The sequence below is a fragment of the Rousettus aegyptiacus genome, unplaced genomic scaffold (assembly GCF_014176215.1).
Source record: "Rousettus aegyptiacus isolate mRouAeg1 unplaced genomic scaffold, mRouAeg1.p scaffold_m13_p_13, whole genome shotgun sequence".
In the NCBI taxonomy this organism is placed as follows: Eukaryota; Metazoa; Chordata; class Mammalia; order Chiroptera; family Pteropodidae; genus Rousettus; species Rousettus aegyptiacus.
The window spans coordinates 52,870,009-52,886,736 of NW_023416288.1; the positions used below are offsets into that span (position 1 = coordinate 52,870,009).

The 16,728-nt window shown below is 38.1% G+C and overlaps 1 protein-coding gene across 5 annotated transcripts in view; it reads left to right on the forward strand.

Annotated features, from left to right (window-relative positions):
* The window catches only part of TPK1 (thiamin pyrophosphokinase 1), a 234,657-nt gene that overhangs the window by 113,966 nt on the left and 103,963 nt on the right, over nt 1-16,728 (forward strand). For 3 of the 5 annotated variants that reach the window (XM_016157158.2, XM_036230749.1, XM_036230750.1), the window contains one exon: nt 14,044-14,139. The exons of the other annotated variants lie outside the window; for them this stretch is intronic. In XM_016157158.2, coding sequence (XP_016012644.2) covers nt 14,044-14,139 — 96 coding nt within the window. The remainder of the gene's footprint in view (nt 1-14,043; nt 14,140-16,728) is intronic. 5 annotated transcript variants of the gene reach the window in all.

Below are 16,728 nucleotides of genomic sequence, written 5' to 3' on the forward strand. Positions count from 1 at the left end.
CTACTCTTGACTGGAAGCCTTACTGATAACTCAGTGGACTAACACACATTGTGCATGTTATATGTATTATAGACTGTGTTCTTGCAATAAAGTAAGCTAGAGAAAAGAAAATATTATTAAAATCATAAGGAAACTATATTTACAGTTCTATACTGTGTTTATTGATACCATAAATTTATGTCTTCTGTTTACAAAATGAATCATCTGTCAGTACCCTACATCAATATTGTCTTATATGATACAAATCACTGTTTATGTTATATGTATCATTAATGCTAGACATCAAAGATGAAAAGATAATGTGAAAAAGAAATTCATATTTATTGACAGGTGTAACAATTCACTCACTGATAACAAAGAAACAACAATATAATTGCTTTATGGTCACCTAGTTGATATAACAAGAGATAGCTTGGAAATTATTATAGTACTACAGCATATACTATACGTAGTTAATGTTATGCATTTACGAGTTGATACTGCATCTTTATGCTTGTTTACATTTTCATGGGGCCATGTACAGTCTGTGTTTGTATAAGTTTTGATAAATTTTAACTTTATAATTTGTGTATATCTTATGAGAGTAAATGATAAAATAGGCTAGTTTGTGTGTATACCTCATGCATTCATTACATACCTTACTTTTTCTGATTTTTTTACATATTTCATGGCTATGAAAGTTGAATTTTTTCAAATTGTTGCAAATTTCCAAAAATTTTTCAATATATTTATTGAAAATCCATACATAAGTGGACCCACGCATTTCAAATCTATGTTGTTCAAGGTTCAGCTTTTGTCGTGTAACAAATTACCCAAAAGATTTCAGTTTTCATCTCCCACGTTTTCTCTGGGTAAGGATATGGGGGTCAGTTAACTAGACGATCTGGCTCGGGGTCTCTCCTGAGATTATGATACAGCCAATTTTTCAGTCGAGGCCCCGCCGAATTGTCTGACAGGACTTTTCATGTGGCTGTTGGTTGGTATCACCGGCCGCTGGCCAGAGACGTCAGTTCCTTGTCATTCGGCTGCCTACACAGGGAGGAGAGGGCGTGCGTGCGGAGAGCTAGCCCCCCGAAGGAGCTGTCTTTTTTATGACCTAGTTTCAGTAGTAATAGACCATCTTGCTGTCTCTTCTGCCAGATGCTGTTTTTCACAGAGACCAGCCTTGCCGCAAGGTGGGCTCAGCCACACAGAGGTGTTAGTAACTGGAGGCAGGAGTCACTGGCAGCCACCGCGGAGACTGGCTGCCACACCATGTGACTGACTTCGTACTGATAGAGCCTGAGTGCTAGGCAGCGAGAAAGGTGTCTCAATGGTATCGTGATGCTCTCTTGGTCTTCGATTAGTAATGTGTAAGGAGAAAGAAGAAAACACAGTCATCGGCAAGTCCCCTTTGACTAGATCTTGATCTAATAAAACCTGCTTCAGGGTTAGTTACATACCAACTACCCGATTGCTAGTCTTTATGTCCACGGCCCTTAATCGTGTTTTCCTTCAGGGTCTGAACACGTAGGGGCAAGCTTTGAGCTACCACTTATTTCCATATGGTTCATAGGGTAAGAGGCAAGACATACAATTTACACCTTGTGTTAATTAACATGCGCAGTTTGAAGACTGCATATTTAGGGATGCCCTGGTCTGCCGCTGAATCAATACCAAAGTCGTAATGTGAAATCTCAAGTGAAGTTTACCATGATTTGTAACTATCAATGGATTTTTCCCTGCCAGTAGCTGCATTTAACCTATTTCATTATTAAACATATAGATATAATAAACATTGATTCTACATGCTCATAGTTTTAACGACTCGTAATTCATTTCCCTAATGCATATGGTATGCCCTTCGTAATCCACTTATACGAAAGCTTTCTTTTTCAGATAGCTGAAAACCTTTGTCCTTCTCCTTTGCCCATTTGTCTTAGTTCCTCCCTGCCCGGTTCACTAATATTAAGTCAGAATGAGGAATGTTTCTTATGTTTTCCCCTTGATACATGTTTTTTTTTCACTTTCTGAGTTAGTGCTTCTTTGATTCAAGGCTAAAATCATCTTTGAGTCTTCTTAATTATTCCATCAGCCTGCTCACATGTGGTTCAGTTTCCGGAGAGCTTTTGAAGAAACTGTAATATCTCATGTAACTCCTGATGTTCTTGTTAGATAGTCTGTGGGGTCTTCACCGGATATAGCGAAGGCAGTTTGAAGCATGCTTCCTTAACATTTAGGAGGTTAAAGAACTAGCTGCAGTATTTAACTCATGTCTTAAAAAAGTCACAGAATAACAAGTTTTCTTCCATAAATGTAGGCATGTAGGACAGAAGATAAAAATGTAAATGTAATGATAAAATGTAAACTAATTTAAACTGTAACAACAAATTAAACAATGTCTTCAGCCCAATTTCCTGATGAGGAAACTGAGGCTCATACATCTTAATGACTTGACGAAAATGAAAGAGCTAGTCAGAGGTAGCTCTTGGAGCAATCTCCATGCCTTCTGTACTTTTTTTTTTTTTTTTAACTGGGGCTGTTACTACTGCTGCTTGTCAGCAGCTTAAACTTTGGCCTGTTGGGCGAGACGGTTGGCGGTTCCCTGCACAAGGCGTTTCGCACTTCCGGGAATGCATGTCCGTGTCACGTCGATGTGTTAATAGCGTAACAACCGAACTCTCTACCTTCACGTTCCCATCATGTCGCTCCCTTCCTCCCCAGTCCTGGGACTCAATAGTTGGGCCAGACCAAGAGTGACTAAACTATGAATTGTTCAATTTATAAACGCTATTTATAGGACAGAGGATTGAGCCAAGGTAGAACATTGAAGAACCAAGGTGATTTGGTAATGGAAAATTAGCCGGGGCACAGGTAGCCTGTAAGTACATCTTCCTCTGTGCTACAAGTGAGTATTCTGGCATTCCAGAAAGTGTTGCCAGCCACACAAGGCCGTGCTCTAGACAGTGTGGTGACAAATGACTTTAGTCATAAGTCAGACTAAGACTCTAGATCTAAGCTCTGATTTTATCTTCTCTGTACCCTGTCAAGTCCTGGAAGAACACAGTATGATATCGTAACAGTGGTCAAGAACACTGGGACGTGGTGTGGGCCAAAGGCCTGAAAGAATTGCAGTTGAAAGGCGAGACTTGACCGAAGAGAGGAGCCCAGTATAAACGATGAATGACACTAGCAGAAAGGTCAAGTTGATGTTAAGCCACCAATTTTCATTACAGACATAACAAGATTATTTTAGATAACCGGGCAGTTCTGGCAGGGTAAACTGTGGGAGTAGAGAAAGAGATCCGGGCAGATTTTGTCTCCTCGTCTCTCATTTTATGTTTCTCAGAATTGGGAAAGATAAGGATTTTTTGTTTGTTTGTTTTGTTTGTTTGTTTTTAAGGCAAATACGTGAATTATCAAAGAATATCTGTTACTGAATCAGTATTTCTTGATATTTTCATCTAACGCTGGCGTGGCCATATTCAGGTTTTTCCAGACTGCTCTTGATAGGTCAGGGTAGTGTGTCTGACTTCTCTAACTTGTGCTCTTTTTGATAAGTGTAAGTTGCTATAAATGTTACATACAATAGCAGAAAATTGCTCATCATTTTACATCTCATCATAATGTCACTCCTATAAAGGTGTTCCATTTACATTTTAGGAGACTGAGGATTTGAGTTTAAATATAACTTTTCTGTCAAGATAGGGAAATTGTCTTCTGGTTGACATTTGAATGGAATTCAGATTTTTCAAATGGACTACTTGTCTTAAAAAGGAAACGCTTTTATTTAATTCCAATTTAAAGTTGCTGATTCTCAAGTAGTAAGGATGAAAGGGATATAGGTGAGTAGACTACTCAAGCAGAGGTGTGAGATAATACTTACCTTGGCTATTCTAGTGTGCATTTTAGTTCTTAGGTGTTTATTTTTTAAAAAAGGCGTTCTATTTTCTTTAACTGTGTAAATTATTTTTGAATTGTTAGTTTACGTACGTGGGAGTCTTACCAAGGCATGTGCCATCTAATGTTACATAGCTCTGGCTTTCTCAAACACGTGTAATAATGATCGAATAATGTTAGACGTGCAGAAGCCTGTGCTGAAGACCTGTTTCAATATAAGGTGGGAACATTTTGTTTGACTTTCTAAAATTATGAAGAGCTTTTTATAACTGTTCTCAGTAACACTTAAAAAAAAAAGATTTCTAAGCCGTTCATATCCATAAGTGTGCAATTTAGGAACCTAGATTTAATTCATAATCAAGCTAACTTAAAACATCCTTTTGGGTTTGATAATGCCTCGCGTTCAGTTCTATTTCAATGTCACGGAATATCCACAGATGTTTTAAATCTCCGGTTTGAAACATCTGCATTGATCAACCTAATCTCATGAATCTGATTATTTTCTACTTGTAGCCGTGTCTCTTTTCCCCATTCTGCCCAACCACATGCCAACAACTTTTATGTATGGTAAAATTAATTAATTTAGAGAAAATGGAAAACTGGATTGTTAGAAATAGTAAAGTGTTAGCAAGTTCAACTGTTAGGCCAGACAGAGGAAGCTGTACAAAATAAATACAGCTCAGCTCCATTTATGGGTATATTTCTTAAAAAAAGAAAGAACAAAACAAAAAAAAACAAAAACTGAAGTACAGTAAATTCTTGGGCTTGAGCATTAAGACACGCTAACATACTGAGCTGGAAGGCTTTGCTGAGTAACTTGCAGACAGGCAGTTCGCGCTGACAACCGAGTGACAGGTTCTTCACGTTGTATTCCTAAAGCTGATTGACTCATTAGCACCTCGCCAAGGGAGTGATGGGACAGGCGGGGGACGTCGTGCAGGACTCTGTCTCGAATATACGTCAGTCCTTATGCTCGCCTCAATCACAGTCCTTTCCAGTCGACTTTAGTTCATATTACCTGTAATTTCCAAAGCCTGTTGTGTTCGAATTTGTTTAACTTACTTAAGGCATTGAAGGACAAGCCTGTGCCTCACATATGGCCTCTTTGGCGCCTGCCTGCCTCTCCTCAGTCCCTTCACTCTGTCCCCCAGGGGCCCTGTTACCGTCTCTCTCCCCTCGTTCCGCTGGCTCATGAGACCCCCACTTACTGATCTTCCCTCCTCTCATAACCGTTGATTGTCGTCCTTCCTTTGCACTTCTCTTGCAGAGCTCGATAAAAACAATTTCATCATCATGCCCGTCCATGTCCCTGTTGCTACATGACCTTCTACCACCTAACGTCTGTGGTCGGCCAGGTACTGGTGCCGCACGGGACTTGGTGTAAAAGAGATTTCTGTGGTCAAGTGAGTTTGTGAAATTTGGTCTTCCGTATGGCCCTTTTGGAAAGTCACTGTGTACACTATCATTTCAAGTATGTTCCCCAAAAGCTTAAATTTACCTTAGTATTTATTTCTCAAGTGAATTTGACCACACAATACTCCTCTTACCCACCAGTACCGAATGCAGTATGTTGGTTCCAACTAGGCTCAGATGTATTTAGATGCTTAGAAGCTTGTTTTATTTTTTCAAAAAATTCTCAAAAAGCCATATAGGTTTTCTCTTACAAACCGATAAGAGAAAATAATACAACTTCGAAAATAATAATAGCCCACCATTTTTCGAAAGTGCTTACAATACGCCAGACACTTTTATACATACTTTTATTTATAAATTAATTTAATCCCTGCAACAAACTCTATTAGGTTGGAACCATATCTACGTTTTACAGACGGATGGAAGTGTAAAGAGTTTGAGTCGTGCCCAAACTTGCACAGCTAGAGGTGGCCGAAGTGGGAGCCGAACAGACTCCTGGCCCCAGAACCCCTGCGATTGTCTAACCGCTGTGCCGCGCACTTCTGGTGTAAGGTGCGAGTTTCGCAAAGCAAAGTGAGGACCAGGCTCCCGTGCTGAGGAAGCTCCGGGGCCCCCCGCGCTCTGTGAGAGTATTTAACTTCCCTTCTCCGTTTCTGCGTAGTTCGCAGTAACCGAGCAGCAGCACCCACCCAGGCCACGTCGGTGCTCCTGCCGCACCACGCCCTGGCCCTGCTGGGGACACTTGGCACAGGACTCGGGTGCAGGCCGGTCCTTTCTTCTGCATATTCAGCGTGGTCGTGAAGGAACGGCACCCAGATGAAGAGCGGATCTCTGGGTCTAGATGCTCGCGGGAATGTTACAGAACAGAAGCTTATTCAAGCGTCTTAACTGAGGAAGAATCCCGCTAGCTCTTCGTTCCGCACGGTCCCCAGGCTCGGCGAGGCACCAGGCCTTGCAGGACTCGGCCGAGAGTCGTACTCATGGCTCTGATTATTGCAGCAAAAGGATTCAAAGCCGAGTCACAAAGGGGAAAAGCCACATGGGGAAAAGTCACCCATCCCAAGGGTCCTTTCCTAGTGGAGTCAGACGGGTTGGGATGAATCAGATTATGACAACAGGGTGAGGTGTTGTCACCCGGGAAGCTCGTTGGAGACTCAGTGCCCAAAGCTTGACTAGTGGCTCCCACACGTAGGCACCCACACCCTCTGTGTAGCGTGTTCCGAAATTCCAGACTCCCGGAGGAAAACAAGGAGGTGCTTAGCACAGGGTTTGCTGTTTGTACAAATAATTTGGGCACAGCGAGCCACTCCTAGCATTAGGGAAAGTGTTTTTGTTGTTGTCGTTAATCAAGGTAGGGAACTGTTTACCATTCAAGTTCTCAGATGTCAGCCAAGGGCCAGCCCCGCAAGCAGGCCTTCTTAAGGATGGCGGTCTCAGGCCAGCTGTGTTAACTCTGCTGGGCACCTTCTTCCTTCCAGAACTCTGGCTCTGCTTTTAGGAAGGAAGCCATCATGTAATACCCTATGCTATTCTAAAAAGACTTTTGACTTCTGTTAATAGAAGTGGTGCCTTTCTTGTTTGAAATGCTATAGTTTTCATTCAGGGCCATGTCGAAAGGAAAGGTTATCTTGTAACACCCAGGGCAGCGAAGATTACACTAGATTAGAACCTCTCTTTATGTTTGGGATTGAATGGAGAACCGCTTCAAGGTTAGATTGTGTTTACTCTTTTCTTTTATACACCATCTAGAAAACCAGAAAGAGACAACCTGTTACTTAGAGTTTAAGCATGTGACATTCTTGCTGGAGAAATTGTTATTTGTAAGCTGTCATTCGATGATTTAAAAAACTCTTTTTAGTTTGAAAAGTAGAAATGTTTTTAGAAGGCTGATAAATAAAACTGAAAAAGCAATCTACCAAACCATGTTTTATACAATAAAGAGGAAAGTGGAAAGTGGTAACTTAAGATTACATCTCTGCAGTGAAAAAGGATGATTTTCATTCCAGGATCAGGAACACAGGTCGTTTAGATTCCAGTTGGTTTTATCTAACTATTCCCCCTTTATAGCAAATTTAAAAACAAATGTGGGCTAATTTTCAATCTGTTGATTATCCAGAGTGTATGTCATTTTGCTTTATGCCTGCTTCGCTCTTAGCAGGCAGTTTCTTAATACGGAGTTCCAGTCAATTCAGTTTAATGAATAATTATGAATCTCATTATTAAAAACAGTATATTCAGTTTTTTGGGGACTCTTGAATATAGCTCCCCAAAATACCTTTTAAGTGTACACTTATATAGAAAAAGAAAGGCAATTTCAGCAATGAAGAGGGAAAAATAAAGTGTGAGAGCTAGAATTTTAAGACCCGGTAAAGCTTAGCATTATTTATTTACAAAAGACCTATGTAAATATTCTAATGCGATGGGATAGTAAATTATATTTCATGTTTTCAGAGCCAGCTTGAGAGATGATCTTTAAAAGCTTCATGTCTCCTCTCTTTAACCTATTGATTGACACGTATTTCTCCTCCCAGAAGTATCCATTTCTTTCGTATTGTCCTTTAGCTTCTAAGTCTCCAATTGGATGAACCACTTCCAGTCCCATCGCAGTCCATGATTATCTTAACTTTCTCTTCCCTTCCTCTTCAACAGACGTCATCTTTACCTTAATGAAACTGAGCTCTGTTTGCTGTTAAAAGCAAGTACGTAATTAAATAAATCACAGTAGAAATTCATGCTGAATTATCTTTTCTACTGTTAGTTATATTTTAAAAGAAGAAACTCCTCATCTTCGTGTACTACCAGTAGGAGTAGTCAGTCATTTTCGCAGCCTTCCTAGAAAGCATTCTGACACCATCTATCAATGATTTAAAAAATAAAAAAAAAAGCTTTTATAATTTCCCCAGCAATTTTATTGCTAGAATTCAATTCTAAAAAAAAATAACTGGAAATAAACACTTATACACAGAGATATCAATCATGACAGTATGATTAATAGCCAAAGAAAAAGTAAAGTATGTTATAAATTTGATAAATATAGTGATCACTATAATGAGTTGGGAAAGCAGAAAAAAGGGAGGGAGGGAGGGAGAGCTAAACACCCACTGACCATTCTCAGACTGCCCTGAGGCTTATCGATAACTCAGCTTTCAGCTCCCAAGCAAGCAGCATGGAGTCAGGCAGGGGTCATGTCCGCTTAAGAGGTAAAGGATTTTCTGGTATTTAAAATGCTAGAAAACAAACCAAATAAAAGCTGAGTGTAAATTATAAAGGCGTTTTTCTGCCTTAACCTTCCCAAATACTAAGAGTTTAAATAGGGTTGAGTACAAAGCATATTAGGTTACGAGTGTGGGCTTCAGATTACACACAGCGTCTTCTAAACTTCATTCTGCATATGTAAAAATGTGATGATTATATTTACCATATTATAGTTATTTTAGCATTTAATAACATAATTCACATAAAGCGACTAATATATAAGGATACTCAAATGTTCTTATTGATGCTATTAATTTAGTGAGGAAGGTAGTTAATTGTCAATAAATCATAATTTTAAGATTCTCATCTTAAGATTAGATACTTTTACTATTACCTGATTTTTCAGAGAATTATATTGGGGAAAAAAATCTTAGTTTATTGAAAAACATCTGATATTTTATAATTTATATACACATGGTATATAAGCTAGGTGAGAGGCTATATGTAAGTCACTTCAAATAAATTTTTTAAATTAGTGTACAAGGTACCTAGGAGGAAATAACACTTCTGAATCCTTAACCTTATAAATTCTGTCTGCAAAATTACAGTAAAGTCTCAGAGCCCCGTAAAAGTCTCTGCAGGATAATTTGCACAAGTCCTTTCTTGCCCGGGGTAGATAGATGGGCACTAAATGACTTAACCTAAAACGAATAAGCTAATTGCAAATTTGGAGATGCTTTCACCAGCCTTAACTTTTTGCCTCTTGTTTTAATGAGGCCAAGTCTCTCTCTGAATGTAGTGTATGAAATAATAATTAATGTGTTATTACAACTTTTTTCAAAGAATCTGTTTTCTTTCCCATTAAAGACTATCAGAAGAGACAGCATAGTATAACCTGATAGGTTTTATGCATGTTAAATGTAAAAGCTCATTAACCTGTATTAGTAAAATTATTGGCAAGCAGTAAATTAAGTGATCGAGAATGACAATCTAATGGTGTTCGCATTGGTCTTTTGAAATTAGTTTGACTATTGACACTCATTGCTTTGCAGTAATTCCTTTTAGTTGTCAGCCAATTCAAAATAGTTTTATAAGCATCCACACAAAGTTCTCTGGAGAATATTAATATTTTGCTTACTCTAGCAAGCTTTGGTGCGAGGTGGTCTGACTGAGGCGTCAGATGTTTCTAGAATTCTTCTCAAGTGCTAGGTGCACATTTGCTGTGCCCAGTGCATTTTGCAGTTTATCACATGGATCCTCAGCAGCAATTTTGGTTTGCATATTCCATTGCAGATGAGGAAACCGAGGTTCAGAGAGATGTTTTAAAGGTCTGAACCTTTTTCTCACATTAAATTCCGTACACATATTTAGAGTTTAGTTGTTATAATCATAAAAACTAATTGTGGGCCTAGAACAGGGATGGGCTGGTAAACTGTAGCCACAGGCCAGATGTGGCCTGCTGTAGGTTTTGTACAGGTAGCAAGCTAAGAATGTTCTTTACATTTTTAGATGGGAAAAATCAAAAGAATAATATTTCATACCATGGAAATCATTGAAATTCAGATTTCAGTTTTATTGGAACACAGCCATTCCCACTCTTATTTGTTGTCTGAAGATGCTTCCATGATCCAGAGGCTTGACTGTGTTATATAATTTCCGTGCAGCAGAAGCATAATGCCCAAAAAAAGTAACGTCAGGGTTGCTTTTGAGTGTTAGACTCATTGTCTGGTTTATCCAGGTTTATATTTTAGAGAAACATACCAGTAGTCCCATGAGGAGAGAAATGGTTTTAATTCACTTACCATTTGTCTATGCATCACATGTCTGGTAAGTGCTTGATAGGAGCTGGCACTGTCCCAGCCGCTGACATGTAGAAGTCAGTTTCCCTGTCCCCAGGGGCATCGAGTCTTCTCCTGACTCGAGAACCTTTATTTCCAAGGAGCTAGCCAGACGTGAATTCTTGCCCAGGTACGTGTGTGTGAGAGTTCTTCCATTTCCTTGGTTAATTCGCTCCCTGAGTGCACACTCACTTCTGGTTACTTTAGGTCACTTTGCTTCTTTCTAGTCTTCGGTCTCTTTAAATCCGAGGAAGTTTCATGTTGACAGTAGAATTCATTTACCTTATGTATGCCTTTCTACATCTTTCTACACCTTTAATATTCACTTTTAAATAGCTTCCTGGACCCTAGACCACTATCATCTTCATGTGAACTCATGATGTTTCCTCCATCATTGCAAATTATTTCATTTTGTTGTTACATATGTTCTATCATGATATGATTCAACATTGTAATTTTTGTTCTTCAGTTACACCTCTTTTGAGGAGAAACTAATGTAACCTACTCGGCAATTTTCTAAGTGGGTGCCTTCATTGCAGATTTTAGAGAATGGAGCTTAGCCCCAAAGTCAAAATGACATTGCAGATGCCCACACTGCCACCTGAATAGAAGACTTTCTTTTGGTGCTTATTAGATAGTGGTGAAGTATAGGGAGAAGAAAAAGAGCCTCCCCTTATCTGTCTGTCTTTCTCTCTCAAATACAAACACACATATTTATATTTCACATGTTCACTAATTGTGGTATTCAGATTTTTGTTTTTCTCTGAGCTCTATTATTAGTATCTGGTAGATTCCTGTTTCTTCTGTGCACAGTATTAATAAAGCAATAGACACACAGTAAGGCCCTAAAAAGTAGTTGATTGGACCTCTGGTAATTGATTTATAATTAAATTTATATGTATTTTTCTTGAGTTTTATTAATGGGATGAGAGAGACCTGATAAGGAAGACTTACCAATTCAACACACTGGAACAGAATTTTTAATTTAATTGTTTTGAATTATTCAATGGTCTTCACTTTTCCTTTTTTGTAGGTACGATTTGCAGGGGATGGAGTGGGCATTGTGGTTTTCATCTTCAAAAGATTGCAATGGTTTGAACAAAATCAGAATAGCCTTGATGCTGACACATACCGAAATTTGTGACAGCAATCTCATTCTTCCCTTTCAAATTACAGTATAAAACAAAATACAATGTGATATTAAGAAATAATAATTCAATGTGGAAAAAGTGGTATAGTCATAAAGGGAACTTATTAGAATTGAATTACTTAAATTTCTATTGTATAATGACAAAAAGTACATAAGAAAAATGTATAGTATGAGATTGGAGGCATTGCTGGCTCATAAAATAAGAATTTGGATCCTAAAGAAAATATATTTCTGGCAATTGAGAAAAATCAAAGATGTTGGTAGTTGAAATAAAAGTTTTCACTCAAACATTGGTATCTTAAACCTGCTTTAAGGAGTTTTATAGTTAATGCTTTCAGAGATTTTTGTGTACATATATATATATATAGTAGATCTCCTTTCTGGGTGTTGGGAGCTGTCCTGCCAGGCAGGGGGGACCATTTCCACTTCTGGTGAACTCGTTGTCATCTGTAATGAGAGTGAAATAATTTAAGCTCATGAAAATTCCAAAGAGCTGTGGATGGCTGATAAACCCCTCAGAGTTTCTAGAAGTTCTTGGCTTAGGTACAGTCTGAGTTTTTCAGCTGATAGTCTGCCTCCCTGTCCTGTGTGTCCTGACTTAAGCTTTTCTGTGTTAACCTGTTGAGGTAAAGTAAGATATTGTTGAAGCCATGCTCGTGTGTTTCAAATGTTGGGTTTTTTTTTTTTTAAATAATATTCTTGTGGAACCAACTCTCAAGATGTGATATGACTTTTCTAAGATATCTAGGAATTTGTTCTCACTTCATGAGAGTAAAGACATAGGATTTCTAAATGTGACATTAATGCTAGTTATTGCCTAGCAAGTCCATTTAAATCTCATTTTTATATTCTTAACCTACAAAACGTTATAGTGGAACTAGATAGATTATGTCTTGGGTTGTCTTTAGCTATAATTTCTCCTGTGGATTTGTGTTGATTCTGTGAATATAACTTTAAGGAAGACAATGATCTATTAATCATCTATTGTATTGCCATTTCTCTTTGCCTTTTAATTTTGTTCCTTTTACCAAAGTAATTATTTCTGTTCTCAACACTTAAAAGAAGAAATTTTCCATTGTCGTATAGATTCTATTTAGCAATAAGATGCCACATTCTCCTATGCCATTGCCACCATACATTTTTATTCCTCAAGAATATTACATAAACATTTATTGAGCACTTTCTATGTGTCAGACTGGTTCTAAGCACTGGACACAGTAATGAATAAAACGTGATTCCTGTCTTCAGAGAACTTTCAGTATGGTGATTTTTGCTTTGGTGACAGTCAGTTATCCTCAGCCCTGATGATATTCCTGTGTTCTCCAGCACATTCTTACGTATTCTTTTTGGGAGCATTAGCCTGAGATGAGCCGACTTCCTTCTGCCTTTGTTTGGTGATTATAGTAAATTTCAATGTGCTTTCAGGGTCAGGAAAGTACATGGTGATGATCTTGTAAAGATGACATAAATACCTTCGAGGGCATAAAAAATTTCTTAATGACAAGAAATTAATTTTTTCATTGGTCACTGCATTGTAGGGCAGTCATAAATGAAAAAAGCACAGCTTGAGCTTGATACCTTTAAACAGACCTTGAAGTTAAAGAAGAACCTTTAAATCTACTGAGAACAGTTTTTGGGTAATTTAAGAGGCAGTATGGGTGTTTTGTATCCTTGAAAACTCTTTGAATGACAACTTTCTATAGTAGATCATAGTTAACTTTCCCTTACTCAGCTGTTTGTCAGAGGCCACAAACTGTTTTATGCCCGAATTAAGAAGTCTCAGTCCCATCACGCTCAGGTTTTATATACGTTTGCCTCTGGAAGGCATTGGAGGGAAGAGGTGTCATTTCAGAAATATTGTTTCTTTAGTCTTCTCAGTTTACTAGGGCCAACAAGCTGGCACTTCTGTGGCTTTATATTTATATTTCAGTGTTTTCCACTAGGTAACATATCTGTTGTAGAAGAGGCAAAGAACTTATAAATTCACTTCATTGTGTCTGAAAGATAATCCAAGAGACATGTTTACAGAGGGAGGCATAGTTCTTCATGCTTCTTTTTATATGGGGAAAAGAAGATGCTGTAAAGGAATTTTATAGGGCACCTAACTTGATTTTAATACTTAAAATGTAGTTTTGTCATTAGCTTAATATTCGTTTTTACATTCATGTAAGTAAACTTAGGAGGTCTGCTTAAAGAAATTCAGTTTTTTAGAAATAGTTTTAATTTTAGGCAATTTCACTGCGAATATATTTTACAGTATTTGTACTAGAGTTCTTATGTTAATCCCGAATGCCTTCACAGCAGTGACTTTTAAAGACCACTATTGTAGTTGAATCTGCACTTTTCTTGGGTATAAAATGATTGTCACAATCAGACCATTATTGGAATATTCTGACACCATTCCTGAGATGTCCTGTTACGTGAAATAAAAAAGATAATGACAATTATTCTAATGATCGGAGTAGAATACGGGCGAAATAGGATCTCTCTGTTGACCTTTTGTGGCTCTCCACCCTTTTCACAAGACTGGCATCAGTCACCGTTCTTGCCTTTCTCCTTTGCTAACAGGGATGCGAGCTTATTTCAACTCCTGATCAAGGCCATACCGACTTCACCAAGTGCCTTGAGGTGCTCCAGAAGAAGATAGAAGAGAAAGACCTCCAGGTTTGACGCGCAGCTCTTTGTTAATTACGTTTTAGTACCGAGGGTGCGAACAAGCCTGGTTAAAGTTTTCCGTCCTCTAAAACTTTATTTACTCTTTAAAATAAGAACTCATTATTTACTTTTGTGCTGAGTTTTTAGATTCCCTGTCAAGCTTTGTCAGCATGTCAACTAAATCTGTTCTTAGCTGCCAGAACATTAACGTATACACTTAAATCAGAGGTTCCAGATTCTCACACCTGACAGTGGTGAGGTCACAGAGGGGTGAAGCGGACTGTGTATTAAGTCATCAAAATGGGCAGCTCATTTTTAGCCTAAAGTGAGAAACTGCTTTCATCTCCGGTTGGTTTTCACCAGGCAGAGCTGCGTGTTTTCTTTCTGTACGCGTGTTTAAGTACTGTGTGCTCACAACAAACAAACGTGGCCTAGGTTCGGCCCATGGATCATTACTGCAAAATCTTATATAAGCAAATAAAATATTATCAACTTCTTTTTTTTTTTTTAATTAGAGAAGAGTATGTTCCTTTTCATTTGTGGACTGTTTAAGGTATTCAGTAATGATTCTCACCTAGCATCCAAGTGTTTAATCCCATTAATTAGCTAATACATGAGTTTGTATTTTACTGTATTTTGCAATATTTCTTGCTACTTGTTGAAATGGTACGCAGAATTTTTTAAGTCTTTCTATTTAATTCCTGTGTGACATTTCTCAGTATATTTCCGTATCTGCAAGTACTATGAGTTTTAAAATATTTATTTATATCCACTAATAACCAGTCTTGGGGTTAGTTGTACATTGCTGTCTTGTGATGGATTGACGGCTTTGTTTCATGTTCATGTAAATATCTGTTGCTCCTCACTTGAAAATCAAACTCACAACTGACTCTACAGGACTAGACTAATTACTAACTACTCCTCAGTATAACAAGATCTGGCTCACAGGGCCGCAGAGGGGCCACGACCGTGCCCTGGGGGGTTCTTCAGTACAGCCTGCTCTGATGAGCTGGAGTCTTAGGCAAGATCAACCTCATTCAAAGAAAAAGGTAATAAATTCATTGTGTGGATAAACCTGTATTCTGGAGAGGGAAGAATGGTAACTTCACAGTAGAGAAACCCGGCAGATACCACCTTAATGAAGTAATCAGAATTTACGTCATCAGTGGTAATTCATGTTGATAGCACATGCCCCCCCTGTATAGTTATTGGGTGAAAAGAGTACTTGTTGAGCTCCTCCCTAAAACCCATAATTTCCAATTTAACCATTAAAAAGTCAGGAAACCCATATTAAAATAAATATCATTCTACAAAATAACTTGACCAGTATTTTCAAGGCCATGAAAAACAAGGAAAGACTGAGAAACTGTCACCAGAGGAGACAAAAGGGACGTGAAAACTAAATGCAATGTGTGTTCTGATTTTTATCTTGAAATGGAAAAAGGACATTAGTGGAAAAATTGGCGGAATGTCAGTGGAGTCTGGAGTTGTGTTAATAGTAGTGTACCAGAGTCAACCTTTTAAAAAAATTATTTCTCAATTACAGTTGGCATGCAGTGTTATATTAGTTTCAGGGGTACAGGGTGGTGGTTAGACATTTATGTACCTGACAAAGTGATCACCACGATAAGTCTAGTACCCATCTGACAGCATACAGAGTAATTACGGTATCATTCACTGTATTTCCTGTTGGACTTTACATCCCCAGGACCATGTTTACATCTGGCAATTTGCACTTTTTAACCCTTTCACTTTTTTCATCCATGCCCCTAACCCCCTCTCATCTGGCAACCATCAGTTCTGTGTATCTATGGATTTGTTCCTATTTTATTTATGCATTTATTTTGTTTTTAGATTCCACATATAAGTGGAATCATATGATATTTGTCTTTGTCTGACTTCACTCAGAATAATACCCTCCAGATCCATCCATGTTGTAGCAAATGGCAAAATTTCATTCTTTTTATGGCCGAGTCACATTCCATTGACTATATGTACCACTTCTTTATCTGTCTACCGATGGACACTTAGTTTGCTTCCATGCCTTGGCTATTGTAAAGAATCCTGCAGTGAACTTAGGAGTGTATATGTCTTTTCGAACTAGCATTTTAGACTTCTTTGGCTGAATACCCAAAGTTGGAGTTGCTAGGATATACGGGAGTTCTTTTTGTTTTTCGAGGAACCTTCTTACTGTTTTCCATAGTAGCTGCACCAATTTACAATCTCACCAACAGTGCTTAGTGTTGCCTTTTCTCCACATCCTTGCTAATACTCGTTTTTTGATTTATCGATGATACGCATTCTGACAGGTGTGGGGTGATAACTCTTTATGGTTTTACTTTGCATTTCCCTGATGATTAGTGATGTTGAGCATCTGTTCATATATCTGTTGGCCATCCGTATGTCCTCTTTGGAGAAATACCTATTCAAGGCTTCTACCCATTTTTTTAATCAGATTTTTTTTGAGTGGGAGTTAAGTTGTAAAGCTATTAACTCCTTATTGGGTTTGTCATTGGTGAATATCTTCTCCCATTGAGTAGATTGTCTTTGTTTTATTGATGGTTTCCTTCATAATGCAAAAATTTTTAATTTGATGTA